The sequence below is a fragment of the Oratosquilla oratoria genome, chromosome 37 (assembly GCF_046742065.1).
Source record: "Oratosquilla oratoria isolate Oo_2021 chromosome 37, ASM4674206v1, whole genome shotgun sequence".
Taxonomy (NCBI): Eukaryota; Metazoa; Arthropoda; class Malacostraca; order Stomatopoda; family Squillidae; genus Oratosquilla; species Oratosquilla oratoria.
In genome coordinates this window covers 45,506,119-45,526,118 of record NC_134813.1, presented here as the reverse complement: position 1 = coordinate 45,526,118, position 20,000 = coordinate 45,506,119, and the positions used below count along the sequence as shown (strand labels likewise).

At 38.0% G+C, this 20,000-nt stretch overlaps 1 protein-coding gene across 13 annotated transcripts in view; it reads left to right on the top strand.

The window, feature by feature from the left end:
- LOC143019304 (uncharacterized) overlaps nucleotides 1-20,000 on the top strand; it is a 376,276-nt gene that overhangs the window by 291,367 nt on the left and 64,909 nt on the right. For 10 of the 13 annotated variants that reach the window (XM_076174939.1, XM_076174938.1, XM_076174937.1 and 7 more), the window contains one exon: nucleotides 5,075-5,145. The exons of the other annotated variants lie outside the window; for them this stretch is intronic. In XM_076174939.1, coding sequence (XP_076031054.1) covers nucleotides 5,080-5,145 — 66 coding nt within the window. In that variant the 5' untranslated portion in view covers nucleotides 5,075-5,079. The remainder of the gene's footprint in view (nucleotides 1-5,074; nucleotides 5,146-20,000) is intronic. 13 annotated transcript variants of the gene reach the window in all.

Genomic DNA, 20,000 nt, shown 5'->3' with positions numbered 1-20,000 from the left:
GATCTTATTTGACAAGAAAGTGGACAGAACCAATCTTGTAGTTGACGATGGCCGTTCGTTTCAGAAGTGGCTATGTAGAGCAGTGGTTCCCAAATTTTTTTCTGTCATTTCCCCCCTGCTCCCAGTTCAACCATCCAGATTTCCCCCTTCATGTGTTTGAGGGAAAGAGCTAAAACACACTGTGACTATCTACTAATTTATTTTTCAAATGTACATATATACTGATAAACAGGCCTTTCTCTCTCTCTCTCTCTCTCTCTCTCTCTCTCTCTCTCTCTCTCTCTCTCTCTCTCTCTCTCTCAGACATGAGAAAATTCATCTGAGATTATTTTAGTAGGTAGTGTAATTATTTCCCCCCTGGTAGGTTCAAATTTCCCCCCAGGGGGAAAGTTCCCCCAGTTTGGGAACCACTGATGTAGAGGGACTGATGAGAAGGGGATGCACAGGAAACATCACATTACCTACATGGTCTACTGCTTTGGGTATTTTTCTAAGTGCTCAAGATATGCAGGGAGGAGAGACAAATGTTTTAGTATCCCAAGTTCGTAGCCCATAGGATGGAATGAGTGGAAGGCAGAGTGGCAGGAAACATATGATTTGTAAAAGGATGAGAATAGCCCTCTAACTGGTTCCTTTTTTACCACTGAAGATCCTCATGTGCCAAATGATTGACTGTGTGCGTGTTCGGTAGGGGTATTCGGTATATATATATATATATATATATATATATATATATATGTATGTATGTATATATGCAAAATAACCACAGGAGAAGGGAAACTTGTGGACAATAAGTACTCTCATATATTACATCTTCAGACTAAATGACAGAGATACAGAGTTGTGTTTAAATGTAAGTATCATGTGGCAACCATAGGGAGGGGGGATGACCTTACCTCTATCGACCTGACCAACACATAAGGCTCAATCTGGCGGAACGATCTCGGTGACCAATTTGGGTTACCAATTTATCACAATTAAAATGACCATAGCTTAAGTTTATATTTTTCTCAAACGTGCCTGATATTAAGCAGGATTCTATTATATTTCTTTCTTGTAGGCTTTTTCCTTTGGCTAAAATTGTTGCCTTAGACCAATCAATTTGATGGTTGTATAATGCTTTATGTTGAAATAACGCGTTATTTTCCTGGGCAGATTTCACACTATATTTATGTTGGGAAATCCTTGTTTCCAAGTTTTTCCCAGTTTGTCCAGTATAAAATTTGTTACAATCTTGGCAAGGAATTTTATAGACCACACCGTTGTTGTTAGGAGGGCTGTTCTTAATTAAAGTTTTCTTAATGGTGTGGTCATATTTAAAAGCTACTTTGATATCCAATTTTTTGAGTAGGTTGACAATACTAAGAAAATTTTCATGAAAAGGAAGAACAAGTGTATTAAGTTGTTTATGGTTTCCTTGTTCTTGATTGCAAGTTTTGTAAAAGCGTTTCTTGGTGGTATTGTGACATTGATTAAGAATATGAGTGGGATATTTTAACTTTTCCCCAATATTCCGGATAGTTCTAATTTCGTCATCAATAAATTCAGGATCTGAAATCCTGTAAGCTCTCAAGTACATGGAAATAAAAACTGATCTTTTTACATTGATATGGTGATTGGAATAAAAATGAACATAGGAAAGAATATTGGTAGGTTTTCTATAGACTTTTGTTTTCAGAGTACCATTATCTCTAATTATTTCAACATCTAAAAAGGGCAAACTGTTGTTATTTTCTATTTCAAGAGTGAAGTTAATGGAGGGTACCAGTGAATTTAGATTATAAGGAAATCATCAATAGATAGGTTACTAGGCCAGAAACACAAAACATCGTCTACATATCGGAACCAAATGATTTTTTCATCTTTAATAGTTGGTAATAAATATTTTTCTCAAAATATTCCATGTAGATGTTAGCTAAAACCGGTGAAAGAGGATTTCCCATAGCCATTCCGAAGGTCTGTGTGTAATATTTCCCCTCATAGACAAAAGAAGAATTATTTACACACAGACTTATTAATTTTATAAAAATTTTACAAGGGATACCATCAATACTGTCATCTAGAATATTTGGGAGAAAGGTTAAAACATCTTGAACTGGGACATGAGTAAAGAGCCCAGTAACATCGAAACTAACTAAATTGTAAGGATAATCAATGTTGAGAGGCTTAACCTTTTTAATCAAGTCTTCACTATTTTGAATAAATGAGTTAGAAATAGGCACTATTCCTAACTCATTTATTGATGACGAAATTAGAACTATCCGGAATATTGGGGAAAGGTTAAAATATCCCACTCATATTCTTAATCAATGTCACAATATCGCCAAGAAACGCTTTTACAAAACTTGCAATCAAGAACAAGGAAAACCATAAACTACTTAAAACACTTGTTCTTCCTTTTCATGAAAAAATTCTTAGTATTGTCAACCTACTCAAAAAATTGGATATCAAAGTAGCTTTTAAATATGACCACACCATTAAGAAAACTTTAATTAAGAGCAGCTCTCCTAACAACGGTGTGGTCTATCAAATTCCTTGCCAAGATTGTAACAAATTTTATATGGACAAACTGGGAAAAACTTGGAAACAAGGATTTCCCAACATAAATATAGTGTGAAATCTGCCCAGGAAAATAATGCGTTATTTCAACATAAGCAGTATACAACCATCAAATTGATTGGTCTAAGGCAACAATTTTAGCCAAAGGAAAAAACCTACAAGAACGAAATATAATAGAATCCTGCTTAATATCAGGCACGTTTGATAAAGATATAAACTTAAGCTAAGGCCATTTTCAATGTGATAAATTGGTAACCCAAATGGTCACCAAGATCTTTCCGCCAAATTGAGCCTTATGTGTTGGTCAGGTCGATAGAGATAAGGTCATCCCCCCCTTTCCGCATTGTATTGTCTCCCCTCCCCCCACTATGTTTGTCACCTGATACTTACATTTAAACACAACTCTGTATCTCTGTCATTTAGTCTGATGATGTAATGTACGAAAGTACTTACTGTCTACAAGTTTCCCTTCTCCTGTGGTTATTTTGCATTTTTGTATCACGGTGATGTGATTGCTTGCATATATAGATATATATATGTATATGTATATATATATATATTCATATATATATAAACGCTAATTATATGCATTTGACAGCTAATTTTTACTATAGAGAATAACCGAACATTACTATAAAGAATACACAAAAAATATATTAGTTTAGCAATTTGGTGCTTTGTATTTTGATGTAGTCTTTGGACACATAAACCCAATATTTGATTAAAACTCGGTTTATCTAGAATCACCTAATCCTTTTCATAATTTCTGAGTTCACTAAATGATATATTGTCAGCAGTTTCCTCCCTCCTCTTCCACGTCTCCTTCCTCTCCTCTCTCTTCCTACATCTGCATTAAATTGTACAGGTGTACACGAATACTTCCGTACGCAGTAATGGATTTAAACTGGACAAATTTAGATTAAAGAAGGAAATAGGCAAGAATTGGTTTACTAAGAGGGCGGTCAACGAATGGAATAGACTTAGTAACCATGTAGTGAGCGCTGAAACTATCAGTTGTTTTAAGAAACGGTAAGACAACTTTATGGATGGTGATGGACATGGGACTGCCTTGTGTAGGCCTGATGGTCTCTTGCAGTCTCCTTCATTCTTATGTTCTTATATACATACGCATGCGAAGACGTGAACTTGCCTCATACATACATACTTCCTTATATCCCTTTCATCCGGACATACCAATCCATTTGCGGCAGGATTGACAAGAGCTTGTTCCGTTGTCTTTGTGTCACAGTCCAGTCTTACTCACGCCCAACTATCCACTCCGCCCACCCCCACGCCAACCTCCACCCAGATACTTAACGAGAACTCGTCGCGTGATCACCGACACTTACCTTGTTCCTTGTCTTTACCAAAGTCCTGGTCACAGCTTATAACGACCGGTTCATGGTCAGCTGGTCCTTGTGTCGCCATATACGTCTTTGATGAGTCACAACGGCCGAATATTGGCTTTCCTCTTTATCGTCTTCAGGCCACGTGCGTTGCTTTTTATTTATTTTTTCTTTTCTTTTCCTGTTTTCGTTTTCTTCCATGATTTGGGCCTCTAAAGATGCGAGTCACGTGCGATGTCCATATTTGGTCTTCCTTGAACTCAAGGGCACTATTGGGCGTGTATCACAGAAACCAAAGCCACATTACCTGCCATTAACCCGAAAACAGCTATTTCTTTTTCAATAATATCTTGAAAGAGTATTACAAAAATTAATTAGCTCATTGTGAAGTTTCTCAACGTGACTAGGAGATATGACTTTACTACAGAAACAAAATATTTTGATCGAAGTCATTTCTGATCGAGGAATTCCTCAATAAATGAAGAAAAACAAAAGCCAACATGACGTCATCGTTATTGTATCTCGCACTAAAGTTAGATGAACAAAGAACTGTATTGTTCTGAATGTATTTTTCATAGAACGCGTTGAACCCATTGAACTAGAGCACAAATTTATTGAATATTTACTGAATTAAACAAATTACAGTTTGTCTGTTTTGATAGTTGCTTGGTTATTTGTTTTCTGTGTTCATTTACTAATTTGTTATTCGTTATTTCATTTACGTATTTTCATAAGATTACTCACTATTTTTGTATATTTGTTCATTTATTCATTCATTTGTATATTGATTTGTTTGTTTATTCATTATTTACTTGTTTAATTACATATTTTTGTGATTACTCATTTATTGTTGTATATTTATCCATTTATGCATTTGCACATTTATTTATGTATATGCAAGGTACTTTAGAAAATAAACAAACGGAACAGAGCGCTTTCGTATATTACATCTTCAGTGTGAATTATTTATGTATTTATGTATGTATTTATTGCAGACAAAAAAAACCTGACCCAGAATTATTTCCCATTGTGTTCCTCCCTAACAAGTCTCGCTTCACGTTTCCCTGAAGATTATAACAGCGGTTCTTATGTTTGCGGACAACCGCCCCTCGCTTTGCGGGTTGTGCTCTTTCGCGACTCGACGCCATTGATGGTTCCTTGCTTTCCAGGTGAGATGCGGACAATTGACGGGTCAACACCACCGGGACGTCGCCCCACAGGGGAAACGGTCGCACACATGGTAAGGGAAAGAGAAAGTTCTCAGGGGAATGGTGAGGGGAATGGGTGAAATCATTGGGAGAGTGGTGAAGTATATTGCAACTTCTCAGGGGTATGGTGAAGGGAATTGGTATGTTCTCAGGGGTATGGTGAGGGGAATGGGTGAAATAATGGGCAGAGTGGTGAAGGGAATTGGTATGTTCTCAGGGGGTATGGGGAAGGAAATTGGTATGTTTTCAGGGGTATGGTGATGGAAATTGGAAGTTCTCAGGGGGTATGGTGAAGGGAAAGAGTAACTTCTCAGGGATATGGTGAAGGGAATGGCTATGTTCTAAGGGGTATGGTGAAGGAAAAAGAGCAACCTCTCAGGGGGTTATGGTGATGGAAAGGGCAAAGATCGCAGGGGAATGTGAGTGAAACTGCAAATTCTCAGAGGTATGATGAAGTGAAGGATTGTGTTCTCAGGGACGTGTTGAGCAAAACAACAACTTCTCAGGGGACATCTTAAGGGCAATGTCAAGTTGTCAGGGACGAAGTAAGGGACTAAGCCTCGGGAGTTAATCCCTAGCCACACCAAGCAGCTTACGACCTGTTTCCGACCACCTTCGACCGAAAATCAAGCGATCGGTCGGCGACACAAAACTTATGCAAGGAATTGAAATGGAAGAAGTTAATGTGGTTGATAAGATGAAAATCTGTGTACTGGGGACTATTCAGTGTGTGTTCTAATATATATATCTATCGATCTATCTATTCATCTATCTTATTACCGACTACCAGCGACTTCCAAAGACTACCTGCAACTGGTCGGCGACCACCTGGTCGCTGATGGTCGGAAACTGGTCGTAAGCTTGGTGTGACTGAGCCTTAAGAGAGGAATGACAAAATCACTCTTGAAATTCGATCCACAATTTCGTAAACAGTTTTTCTCTCTTTCTCTCTCTCTTTCGCCAACAACGTCCTTGTAGTTCCAAGTGAAGATGAAAAGATGTCAAAAATTCCTTGGCGACGGCTGAAACCGTCAACTAATTTCCCCCCCCCCGCCCATAATTTTGTCCCCAAATAATACATTAATTAGCTCCAAAATACTAACTTTCCTCTGATCATTTCGTCCCGAAATCCTTCATTTCCCCAGATGATTTTGTCCCCAAATTCTACTCCCCCCCCCTCAGATAATTTCATCCCCAAATTCTACTTACCCCAGATGATTTTGCCCCCAAATTCTACTTTCCCACAGATAATATTACCCCCAAATTCTACTTTCTCCCCGATAATTTTATCCCCAGATAATTTTACCCCCAAATCCTACTTTCTCCCCAATAATTTTACCCCCAAATTCTACTTTCCCCAGATAATTTTACCCCCAAATTCTACTTTCCCCCAGATAATTTTACCCCAGATTCTACTTACCCCCAGATAATTTTATCCCCAATTCCTCTCTCCACCTGAAATTCTACTGTAATCCCTCCCCCTCACGCCCATCCTTCTCCCTCCGTCTCTTCTCTCACCCATTTCCCTGTCTCCTTTTTCTCAAGACTCCTAATATTTCACTTAATTTTCTTCCTGTTTCTCTATTTATATTAGCTTGGCACTATAAACTCCGCCCCCTTGTGGTTGATAAAAAGAAATATATGTGTGTGTGTGTGTAGCTGCCTAGGGTCGACTTGCTGACGTCATCAGAAACGTGCTAGTCTCGTACTCGCTTAATTGTGGGTTCGAATCCTGCACTTCTCTCCGATTCCCGACAGTGACTCTTAACTTCCCCCAACAGTCCTCAAAACGCACTGGGCAGAGATGACGACTTCGGCCGCAGCTCATCAGTGTCCCCAGGCGTAGGATCCTCGTTCCATTAGTTTGGGTGGGAGAGGTCACAGTTGTCAGTATCACGTACAGGCAGTATCACAAATGTCTCCCAAATCATGATAACGTGGACGACCTCTACTTATACATTAGTAGTAACATTTGTACTACAGTGGGCGTGTATGGGAGTACTATAGAGGGCGTGTATGGGAGTCTTACGAGTACAGTGGGCGGTGTGTGAGTACTACAATGGGTGTGTCTGGGAGTCCTACAGTGGGTGGGTTTGAGAGTACTACAATGGGCGTATGTGGAAGTACTACAGTGGGCAAGTATGGGAGTCCTACAATGAGCGTGTGTGTGAGTCCTAGAGTGTGCGTGTGTGTGAGTCCTACGATGGGCGTGTGTGAGAGTACTACAATGGGTGTGTGTGTGAATCCAGCAATGGGCGCGTGTGGGAGTACTACACTGGGCGTGTATGGGAGTACTACAATGAGCGTGTATGGGAGTACTACAATAAGCGTGTCTGGGAGTTCTATAGTGGGCGTGTTTGGGAGTCCTACAGTGGGCGTGTTTGGGAGTCCTACAGTGGGTGTGTGTGTGAGTACTACAATGGGCGTGGGCGTGAGTCCTACTGTGGGCGGGTGTGTGAGTCCTACAGTGGGCGTGTGTGTGAGTCCTACAGTGGGCGTGTGTGTGTCCTACAATGGGTGTGTGTGGGAATACCACAATGGGCGTGTGTGGAAGTACCACAATGGGCGTGTGTGGGAGTACTACAATAGGTGTGTATGCGAGTACTACAGTGGGCGTGCGTGGGAGTCCTACAGTGGATGGGTGGGTGTGGGAGTACTACAGTGGGTGTGTATTGGAGTGGCACTAGTTGGCACTCTGGTGACGCTCCCAGAAGGATTTTGTAACATAATCAGGGACACAAAACCCTTCTCCACATCAGGGTGGAGAGTGTTTAGTGTAACCATCATGTAGCTACTTAAAGACAGGGTTGGGTAACTTCCAGTAAGTACAGGTGAGATCGACCATCTTTTAATAATTTTTATATATTTTTTAGGTTATGTTTTTCAATATTCTATGAGTTAGATATAAGGGTTCTATCTAGATTTAAAAGTAAATAGAAATTAGAAGTAAAATTTAGATTTATCTTCGAGTTTAAGGTTCGTGTCCAGTTGTTGAGTTTACAGGTTAGGTCGACCATCTTTTAATTTTTTTTTTTTAGATTCTGAATATTCTGTGAGTTAGATATAAGGGTTATATCTAAGATTTAAGAGTAAATAGAAATTAGAAGTGAAATTTAGATTTTCTTTGAGTCTAAAATTCGTGTCCATTTGTTGAGTTTACGCCTATATCTATAAAAAATTCCATATAAGGAAGAAGCTTTTTATTAGTACAATGTTTCGCTTTTTACAGCTTTATCAAGTACATAGACGCGAAACACATAGCTGAGATTAAATAAGGGGATCCGTAGGGGCGCCAGGAGGCCATTGGAGCCTAGGAATGGTTAAGGAGAAAGATGGATCAAGTGTCTGGATGCGCCTGTATCTAGTCATTCCTAGGAAACCCGATTTAACACCAAAAGTATTGTGTTTTCCTTTTTTTCCGTCTAAGTCATCTGTGGTGTATCTTTACAACGGAAAGAAACATCAGTGAGAGTTCCCGATCTTCATTCTGAGTCTTTCTTTAACAAGAATTTTAAAAAGGGGAATCACAAAACAAAGAGCCTTTTGGAAATGTGGCCCCAGTCATAGATCCAAGCTTAGAATCACCCTTAAACCCTCCTTCCCGCTCCACTTGAGTTCTTCCAAAGGATAGAAGCGCCGGTCAACTGCAGCCTAATTGATTAAAATCGTTTGACGGCAGTCAGAACAATGTATAAGTCGTGAATAGATATGAAGTGATCACCGCCCAGATTTCGTCTTCAAGTAAATAAATCCCATAAATCTCAGTAAAACACGCAGACAGATGACCCTCATAATATTAATTTTTTTATTTCGCTACAATCGAATTATTTATTTTTTATTTTTGTAAACTGGCGAGGCTAGCCAGTGAGTATATTTTTGAAATCCTTAGTTAAATTGCTATACAGGTATAATTGGTATATTGATGAGAATTGATACCAGGAGATCTAATATTTAAAGAAATTGACTGAATATCATGAATAGATGCGTATTTGTCCATATGGATCTTTTGATACGCTCGAGTGTGTGTGCGTGCGTGTGTGTGTGTGTGTGTGTGTGTGTGTGTGTGTGTGTGCGTTTGTGTTGTTTATGTATTAATAAAAAAAAAAAGAGAAAAAGGCGAATTATCTGCGTCCCCGGTCATAAAGTGTCTCCATATGTTTTACAAATATTTAAGTATTTCATCCTTATTTTCGTTCTTTTAGTACGAAAAGGTACCTGTACCAATGCACGAGCAAGTCCTGTGTCTCAAACTGCAATTATTTTTACTTAATAACCACTGTAATTGCAAATATATCCAAACAAAATTTTAGTCTGCGTAGGTCTTTGTGGACCTAAGCTTCCGATAGGAGAGCCTACCTCTCTCCCAAAACGACTCCGGGTGTCCAATTTCCAATAGAACGAAAGAAAAATCTATTTGCTACAACAGGGCAGGGTATTCGGACATCATAATACTTCAAAATAAACGTAATTATGCTTTGATGAGGGTTGCTAGGTCGGCCGAAGGTTCTGCCAGGCCGTTCTCCGGGCCATGGCGTTGACGGAAGAAACAAAATGGCGGACTCTCCCTCCGACCAAGCCGGTCGGCTAGACGAGGGACGGTCGGGTAGACATACGTCTGTCTCCCTGCATGACGGTGTCTTGAGTCTGTCAACCTGTATGACGGCAAAGTTGGGGCTTCTGTCTACCTGCGTGACGGTATGCTAAGTCTATCTACTTGCATGACGGTAGGCTAAGACACCTGATTATATTTATACCGTTACGCTAAGGCGTCTGTCAACTGCATGACGGCATGTTGAGACGTCTGTCTACCTGCATGACGGCGTACTAGGTCTGTCTCCTTGCATGACGGTATGCTAAGACCTCATATGCATGACGCCATGTTCAGTAGACAGAGGAAGAACTATCCACTCTTTTCTGAGTTCGAATCCTTGCATGAGAGGCTTCTGTAATGCGCACACATTCCTTTGTCTATTACGTCTGCGTTGCCCTTCGTTCCACGGACCCAGGCAACTCCTCCTCCAGGAATATTTTTCTTATTCTTTCCCGTTAGGCGCTTTTATTCATCAAAAGCCAAGGTACCTCCAGATGCCCAGCCAGACCCATGAAACGTCTGTCTTGCCTTCCTCTTGATGAATAAAATCGTCTTCCGGCAGCCAAAACAAAGACTTAAATCTATCACAGACGCTAAGAGACTCATTTGGTCGGAGTGACTCGTTGCCTGGCTCGCGTAACGAGAGTCGGATGATTTTATTCAACTGAGAGGTCGGTCCACGGGTGGAACGAGATCTGGAGGTTCCGCGACCCTATCTAGGGCGGTGTGCCCTTCCATGCTTGAGTAAAATCGTCTCTCGGCAGTCAGGATACAAATTGTGGAGGGCGTCTCAGTCTTGGGGGATTTTGAGCTTCAGTGGTGTAAAATCCCCCGGATCTAGCCAGAGTGAACTATTTAAAGTGCGTCAGAGTACATACAAAGGGTAATTTGTCGTAGGGGGAAGACGAGGAGGAAGAGGAAAAGAAGAGGAGGATAAGGAGGAAGGTGAAGAGGAGGAGAAAGAAAAAGAGGAAAAAAGGAGGACGAGGAAAAGAAGAGGATAAGGATGATGATTATTATTATTATTATTTTCGAAAATATGACGAGTTACACCATATGAGGACGGAGCCTTTATTTGTACGACGTTTCGCTTATTACAGCTTTTTCAAGTACATTTTGAGCTTCAGTGGTATAAAATCTCCCGTATCTAGCCAGAGTAAACTATTTAAAGTGCGTCAGAGTACATAAAAAGGGTAATTTGTCGTAGGGGGAAGACGAGGAGGAAGAGGAAAAGAAGAGGAGGATAAGGAGGAAGGTGAAGAGGAGGAGAAAGAAAAAGAGGAAAAAAGGAGGACGGGGAAAAGAAAAAGAGGATAAGGATGATGATTATTATTATTATTATTATTATTATTATTTTCGAAAATATCCAGAGCTTGTATCCTTTGGGACAAATTGGCACCGAAGTAGTTGGGTCGCAGAGTTGGCAAAGGAAAGAATTAAGGAGGAACAGCAACCGAAAGAAGAGGCAGAAGTCCTGAATGATCAGCATTCTTTTTTTCCAATAGGGATGTCACTCGAGTCCTTAAAATGTTGTCTAAATAGAAGTATACAGTCAATGTTCCAAACAGAGAAAAAGGAGATGGAGAAGGAATTAGTTATTTATATATGTATATATATACTGTATATACTGTATATACTGTAGAATTCGTTCTGGAAAGAAAAAAAAAACATTCCAAGAAACACAAAGGCGAATCAAATCGAGAATTTTGGTACCTGGGAGTGATAATGTACACTTAAAACCCTCTATCGGAGAAATAATATCAGAAGTACAGAAGATCCGTGTATTTCGACTACCATCTGTAGTCCTCTTCAGCAGAATGGGAGTGGGAAGTTGTCCTAACACGATTGCAGTCTGCATTCCAAAAATAAGATTCTCAGCATTAATGTTAGTAAAAAGAGAAGTAATATCGTGATTAAGCATCTTAGCATAATTTATTTTGACTTTTTTTATCAAATCAATGGAGTTTTTAATGTGTGAGCTGGAAAAATCGCCAACAAAAGGTGACTAAAGGTCTGACAGCCACTTTGAATGCTTGCAAATACAGCCTTGGTTAGAAATGATGGACCCCAAAGGGAGGTCCGATTTATGTCATTTCGGAAGACCTTAAAATAGAGAAACTTAGGATTTGTGACCTTCAGGCTATTTACTTACTCATCCACTGAAATCTTGCGAAGATTCATATTAAATTCAGCGTCTGTGATTTTCGAATGTTCTTTCTAGAACGAATTCTACAGACAAAAGTACGGTTGCAGTATGGGTTACAATATGTCTTTTGTTTTGCCCAAACTGTACATGGAGTACTGTGACTGTACCTTGTTACCCACCATCAAACTACCCGAGATGATTTGCTTTCAAAAGATTACAAAGGCGGAGTATGCCGACACGAGACCTTTTGGTCCATAACTAGGTCGGATGCGAAAAAAATATAATAATGATAAATAAATAAAAAACTAAAATAAAATAAAGATTGTAATATAAATAATAATATATTAAATGCATAGGTATAGTTGAATAATAAACAACCAGGTGAATAGTAAATTATAATAAATTGACAGATAAATAATAATAAATGAAAATCAAGCAATAAACAGACAAATAAACAAATAAACAAATAATATGAAATAAATGGCAGTCATCACAGCATCTTGCTTCAGTTATGTCGATGACATTTTCTCATCGTGGGATGACAAGTGGAGTGCATTCGAAGTGTTCCATGATAAATAGAACCAATTGACCCCAAATATTAAGTTCAAAGCTGAATGGGAGGAAGGTAAATAGTAGATAATAATAGATTGGATATCTTAATCAAAAGGATTGATGGTAGCTTACTTTTTACAATATTCAGGAAGCCCACCAACTCAGAGAGCTGCCTTCATATTCTTCTTCTTTTTCCTCTTTTTTGTCTCCTTTTTTTCAGTAACCACACAGATAAAGATAAGAGAGGCGTTGATTCTGGTCTTTTTCTAAGGGCGTTCAGAATTTGTAGTCACCAGTTCTTGGACCGCGAGATTGACTTCACTAAATCTCAGTGAAGTTGGCCTACCCGGCGTGGTTCTTGGATCAAACCCTCAATAAAGCTAGAGTCAGCCATTTTAAAAATTTAACTTCGGCTCCCACCACTCAACCCCCACCCTTCATAGTGACGATTTAGAAGTCCCCTGCGGCAACGCCATCACTTTTTCTGTTAATCTAATTCCCAAGAACCGTCTCACTTTTGCTTACCAATATCCTAAGACAATGCATAAGCAAGTTGTGAACGTTTACCAAAGGATAAAGGAGGCTGATTCTCCTAGAGTATATAGCTTCCCCTGCCGAGATTGTGATCTAGTGTACCTGGTCCAAATTGGTAGAGACTTGAACTCTAGATTGACTAGTCACAAGAGATCCATCAAATATACCCAAGAAAGTTCGGCTGTATTCCAACACGTGAGTCACCAAAACCACCAGATTGACTAGGATAAGGCCGATATTAGTGTTCAACTCCAGTTCTGGTTTCAGGACGGAAATAGTCGAGTCCGCCTCTTTTGAAGAATGTCCCGATTTTAACATCTCCAAAGAACAATGGTCTCCGGACATTATCTCACGTTTAGCGACGAGTCGCTCGGATCAGTAATCATCACCCTCCTGACCCCTCGCCTGACCCCACGTTTGACCTCGCGACGTTTTCCTCGATCAAGGTCATCTGGCTCGTCATGTAAAATTTCCATGTTCCTGTTACATTCCTCTCCTTATGTCAAAGGAGTATATACGTTTTACCACTTCAACTATCTTGTACTTTCCTGAAGAGGGCTACAGCCGGTAGCCGAAATACAGAAGTCAAACGTCCTTCCAAGTTTTCTTTCATTCCGACTGTGTTACTACATATATATACACATATATACATCACACCAAGGGCTTCTTCCCTTTTATAAGAAGGGTTGCCAAGTCAAAAACAAAGGCACGCACCCACTCCCACGGACTCCACTCCCTCCCACCATTCTTTGTTTCCTTTCTGTCTTAGTTTGTATGTGTGTGTACACACACACACACACACACACACACACACACACACACACACACATACCTACATACCAAGGGCTTCTTCCTCATATAAGGGAGGTAGGCAAACCATAAACACGCATCTACTCCCTCTCATTTCATTCCACTCCAACACCCTTGTTTCCCTGTTATCTTAGCTCACATACATACATATATATATATATATATTATATATATATATATATATATTATTTAGTTTTCAATACATTTTTCGTTAGAATATTTTTATGGTAATTATCACTATCACTGTAATGGTGTTTTTGTTGTTATTTCCAAAAATAACGTCATCGTTTATTCCGTAGTCGTTATATTTATTTATTGTTAAGGTCCTAATCACATTATTATAATTGTTTTTATCATCATTATTATTATTATTATTATTATTATTATTTTACTTATGATTGTTACTATTGTTATTATTATTATTTTCATTTTTATTATATTATTGTGAATATTATTATTATTGTTATTATTATTACTCATTATTATTACTATTATTATTATAAATGTTATAATATTATTGTGAATATTATTATTATTGTTGTTATTATTATTATTATTGTTATTATTATTATTATCATCATTCCTAATGTCACATCAAAAACCCGAAAAGCTTAATTGTGATCTTCATTTAATTAACCATCATTTGGTCGTCAGGAACAAAGTAAAATAGATTTGATTATTTCCTTCCTTCCCGTGTAGTACTTTCAATTTCACTCCGCCTGCCGCCAGGCGATTTTATTCATGTCCGTGACAGCCTGACACAGAAGTGAATGCCACAGAATTATTGGTAATTTGGGAAATATATTTCAGTTTTTTATTTTTAGTGATATTGCGATTACTGGTACGCTATATTGTACTAAAAAGACCTTTATATTAATATTAATTTATCTGATTTTTTTTATATATATTTTGTTACATGAACACCAATATGTGAAGTTTTGGTTGTAATCGTTTAATTATTTTTGCAAAAAAAAAATTATATGATTAATTCGAAAATACGTAAAATATATAAAAATGAAAAATATGACGATTGTGGTCACAGATAAGCGACTCCAGGTGATGTAGATTTTTTTTTCCCTGTTGGAAAGCTCTCTGAAATTCGGAATTTCCGCTATTCGGAGGAAGAGGTTCCACGAGAAAGTTCCAACCACTGGAAGAATTTCCTCGCGTTTTTCGAATAATTGAGATTATACGAACGATTTCCAACATAGAGAAGTATTTTCATTATACGTAGACGTGTTAAGCGCGTTGTGGATCTTCCGATATAATCCTTTGAATTGTCATCTAAAGGATTATCATAATTTATTAATTTTATTTTTTTATTTAGAAATTATTACCGTCACTGAATATACTACTATTACCACCACTACTACTATTACCAATACTAATTCATGTATTTATTTACAACTTATTACCATCACCGAATTTCTAATGATATTACTACTACCACTACCAATATACGTATTTGTAAACATTACCATCAGTGATTTTAATATTGATACTAATACAAGTACTACTACCACTACCTTCTGCTGCTGCCATTATTACTATTACTACTATCGTTACTATTACTCTACTAGTTTTGTTGCTACTTCTGCCAGTTCTGTTACCCTCAAATTTAGGATCGTTATCGTTACTGTTCTGATTTCTTGAACTACATTTCATGAAGATAATCTTGATAAATATATATCCATATACTAACGACTTTCTCCCCATCCATTCCACTACCCATTGCCTCCCTCTCATCTTAGTTATTGCAACTAATGTTTGAACTAATTCAGGTATAGCGTCTTGATTGCGTTTATTCTGTCATTTTTTGTTATTTTTGTTGACGTTGTTATGGCTGCTGGAGGTAACAATTTAAGTTTTTATTCTATCGTGATAATTTCGTTATTTTATCCTCCTCCTTAACTCTTTTAATGTTCATCGATATTATCAGTTTGTGGAGCCTTGATGGCAGCATTCATTTGTTTTCCTTTTTTTATTTTATTTGTTGCGCTTTATTTCCATATTTAGCTTATATTGCTATTTTTATTACACTGATGCTATTTTTATTATCAGTATCCTCCTCCTCGTTTTCCTGTTCCTCCTTATTTTCATCGTTATGGCATTATTGTTGTTATTACAAAAATTATAAAAAATATTACATCGACGAAAACCTGCGCCATTGCGTCATGTCGACTGACGTCGTCGTTGTCGTCGTCGTCCGCGTTAGACCATGATGGCGGTAATAATGAGGACACTCCATGTCTCTCTCCCCCTTATAAGACACATTTACAACTCTTTTCACTCCCAGGAACTCCTTCGAGATGCAGTCTTTCTAGGTATCACGCGTTCTTTGGTATAATGTGCACAGAACATGTCACGGAGGATATTTTGTTTTTATTCGACGACGCCAAGGGAAGGGGTAGCATGCGCAGATCACCTGCGCAGTGGTCGGCTGGAACTCGGATCGGGTTTTTGTTGTTTTCGTTCAACGTTGGAGCAGGAAAAAAAGGGGGGGGGGAGGGAACAACATGGCAGGTGCACAAATTCTGCCCAAGAGGAATTAAAGAACTGCAGGGACCTTGTCAATATTTGAAGTTGTTTTGTTTATAAGAATATCCGAACCCGAAGAAGGTGCCTCTACCTTTTGACAAAGGATGAATTACCTGTTGGTGAACTGTGACGTAGTTTGAGTTCATAACCTGATCCTCGACTTCTCTTAAAAAAAATCGAATTTGGCTTACTGCGCAAAAGAATTTTTTTCTGTTTTGGAAAACTGTACAACCTCCAGATTTTTTTTACGTAAATGAAAATTATTTGACTTTAGGACCCGTTTCAGAAATTAATACTATTGTATGGAGAGGACGTTACAAGAAGGACTACCATCTACTAGTAAAGGTTTTGTCGCATCAAAGAGAGTTGGACCTTTGTCATGTACTATTAGTATTTTGTCAGAAAAAATTGTCAACGCTTCTCTCCACAAAGACTATCGTAGTAAAGAAAAGATTCAAGGAGGACAGCAAGACAGAGGGCTGGAAGAAAATTCTAGTGGTCAGCATTCATTTTGGAGACTAGTCTATAATCATGAAAAAATTGCTAAGGACCCCGGGTCCGTAAGGGTGCCACTAAAGTCCCTAAGATGTTGACTACATGCAACATTTGGGCGAGGGGAGAAGGAGGGAAGTAGGGTGGGCGGTTTTGAGACTTTTATCGTTAGATTTGATCGATGGTGACTTAATTAGGTGAGCTTCAGAAAATGCATAATTACCCTGAGACCAAATTGGCCAGTAAAAAAAAAAAAAAATTAGTTCGAAATGAAAATGCCAAACGATGACAAGGTGATCACCTGTTCAATTGAACTTTCCTTGTGTTCCAGAAATGCCCCGAGTTTATTAAAACGGTCCGTCGTTAACTAGAATAAAAGCTTTGAATGAGGGTTAACCAAACATTAATTGACACTCCTAATATTACCAGTTGTCACCCACATCTTAGCCCGTGTTCGCTGCTATCAACCTAGAATTATCCAAATATTTTCTAGAACATTTGCTATCAACCTGACACTATCAGTGGCTATATAGTTAGTTCAGTACTATCAGTAAATACTGAATGTATATATTTATTGTAGTGACAGTGGAAGCTTTCACATTGAGTGAATAAAATTTCCTGACTGCTCCTAGAATAATACAGGAGGAGTGATTCACAAAACGACCAGCATATTAATAAAGACAGTTTTTATTTATTTATTTATTTACTTTTATAGTTATTTATTTTAGACATTATGAAACCAAGCTTGCTCAAAGTCGATACTGTGCATTGTAGTCCTGTAGCAGCTGTTGCAGGCATAACCAGATGTATACACTAAGACCTGATTTCTTTTATTAATATATATATATGTATATATATATATATATATATGCAAATAACCACTAGGAAAATAAAAAATTGGTAACCCAACGCTTTCGTCTATTGAAGACATCTTCAAAGGTACAAAGGTGTCTTAAATAGACGAAAACTTTCTGTTACCAATTTTTCATTTTCCTATTGGTTACTTGCATATTTTGTGAATCACGTGTCGTTTGTGATTTATTTTCATATATATATATATATATATATATATATATATATATATATATATATATATATATATATATACATATATACATATATATATGGTTTCCCACGGAATTGAATATATAAGTAACATTGTATCAGTTCCTTGCATGGTCTAGGTGCGCCCTTTTGGATACGATAGGGGTTTAGGAAAGAAGCGCAGGAAAGGGAGTCCAAAACGACAAGAAGCAGAACCAGAAGGGTCCCATAGGGATGAATGAAATCACCAGACGGCAGCCACAAATGCCACGCGTAGTCCTGGGCTATAAACCCTATGTTGTCAAGTAAGGAACGGTATCATGAAGATAGATAAGACAGTAGGAAAAAAAAATCCCGTTTGAAACGGAGATGTTAAGTTAAATTAGTCCAAAAGAATTCCCAACGATGTACTAATCCACGACCATGTGCCCAATACATCATGAAAACAATAAATAGAAAATAAGATAAAATAGAAAAATATTCGCCTTAGTAACACCTAGAAAAAACACTGAATAATCATTACCAACAACTGTGACAGTAGTTTGTCCTTGCTGATTGTTTCTTCGTGTTGTAGAAGTCGAAGAACGTGTTTTTAAGTATTTTGCCAAATGCCCTCATACCACGCAAATTTCTCTCACAGCGAGGTCACCCGTGTCACTGGGCTCATTGTTGCCAAGTTAGCTTGATTGGAATATATGCAACGTTGGGGAGTGGATGGTGCATCAATCATGCATCTTTATGTAGCAGGGAATTATATTTATTTTAGGAAATTATATTTGTTTTATATATGTAAGTATGGATGTATGTATGTAAACCATTCAGACAGTGGTGTGATTTTGAGACAAGAAATATTATATAATGGTAGTTAGGACAGTCATTAAATTTTAGTATACGTCCGCGCGCGCATGTGTGTTTATGTGTGTATTTATATACACTACACAATCTCTGTGAATAATCTCCTAATTGAGCATACCTTTGTAGTCTATAAATAAGGCATTTAAGCTATTACCTCCCATCTGATGTATGCTAGGGGATGTTGGCACATATCCAAAATCTAACAGTGCATTCTATATGACATGGGAGCAACCGTGGGCAGTAACTAGTTAGATGTCCTCAGGTTCAGTTGTTCGTAACACGGAGATCATAGTTGAACTTGTGGATTCCTTTGCAGTTTGACGTCTAGAATCTTCAAAACAGAGAGCGTCTTATTCCTCTATCTCTGTCTTCTTTTTCTTCTTCCTCACCATCCTCCTCCTCCTCCTCTTGTTTTTCCTGTCTTCTTTTACTTCTTCATCATCTTCCTCCTCTTCTTCATCCTCTACTTCTTCCTCTTCTTCTCCTCCTCCTCCTTCTCCTCCTCCTCCTTCTTCTTCCTCTTCTTTTTCTTCTTTCTTCTTCTTTATTCTCTTTTTTCTCTTTCTTTTTCTTCTTTGTTCCTCATTACTTCTTCTCCATCTTCCTCTTCTTTTTTTCTTCTTTCTTTCGTGATCTTTCTTCTTTTTTTACAATACTTTTCTTTTTTCTTCATTTTTCTTCTTCCTCGTCTTCTTTTTTCTCTCTCTCTCATGTTGACTTCATGTTTTAAGGCACTTACTGACTATAATACTAAAACAATAACAGCTAAATACAATACTTGATTGGCTCTCAACCAACGGGTAATTTAATCGCGTCCTGAGGGGTAAAATATTACATGGTGTAGGGATGTGTAGATATATCTTGTATGAAGAATTAGTATTAATTTTGCAATACGCTGTGCCTAGCAAGCCCACATATTTACATAAGTGAAATACTTTTAACCAAAAATTATTTTTGAAAATTCTTAATCCTTTTCTATAGGCCTTCATCAAGACTATTTTTATTTCCGTTTTTATGCTTTTTATTTTTGGTTTTGTATTATATGTTAGAGCAGCAGAGGTGAATTAATGACAAATCAAACCAAGGGGAGACGTTCATGACAAAAGAGGAGTTGAAAGTCGCTTTAGTAGTCCTAGAAGGAGTCACAAAAGGTTGTAATTGTATATGTATATATGTATACACACAAATACGCACGCACACACACACACACACACACACACACACACACACACACATATGTATGCTAATAAGAACACGGGTACGTGTGTTCACTTATGCAAAGTAGACCACTTGGAAAAACAAACTAACGAAGCAGAGCGCTTTCG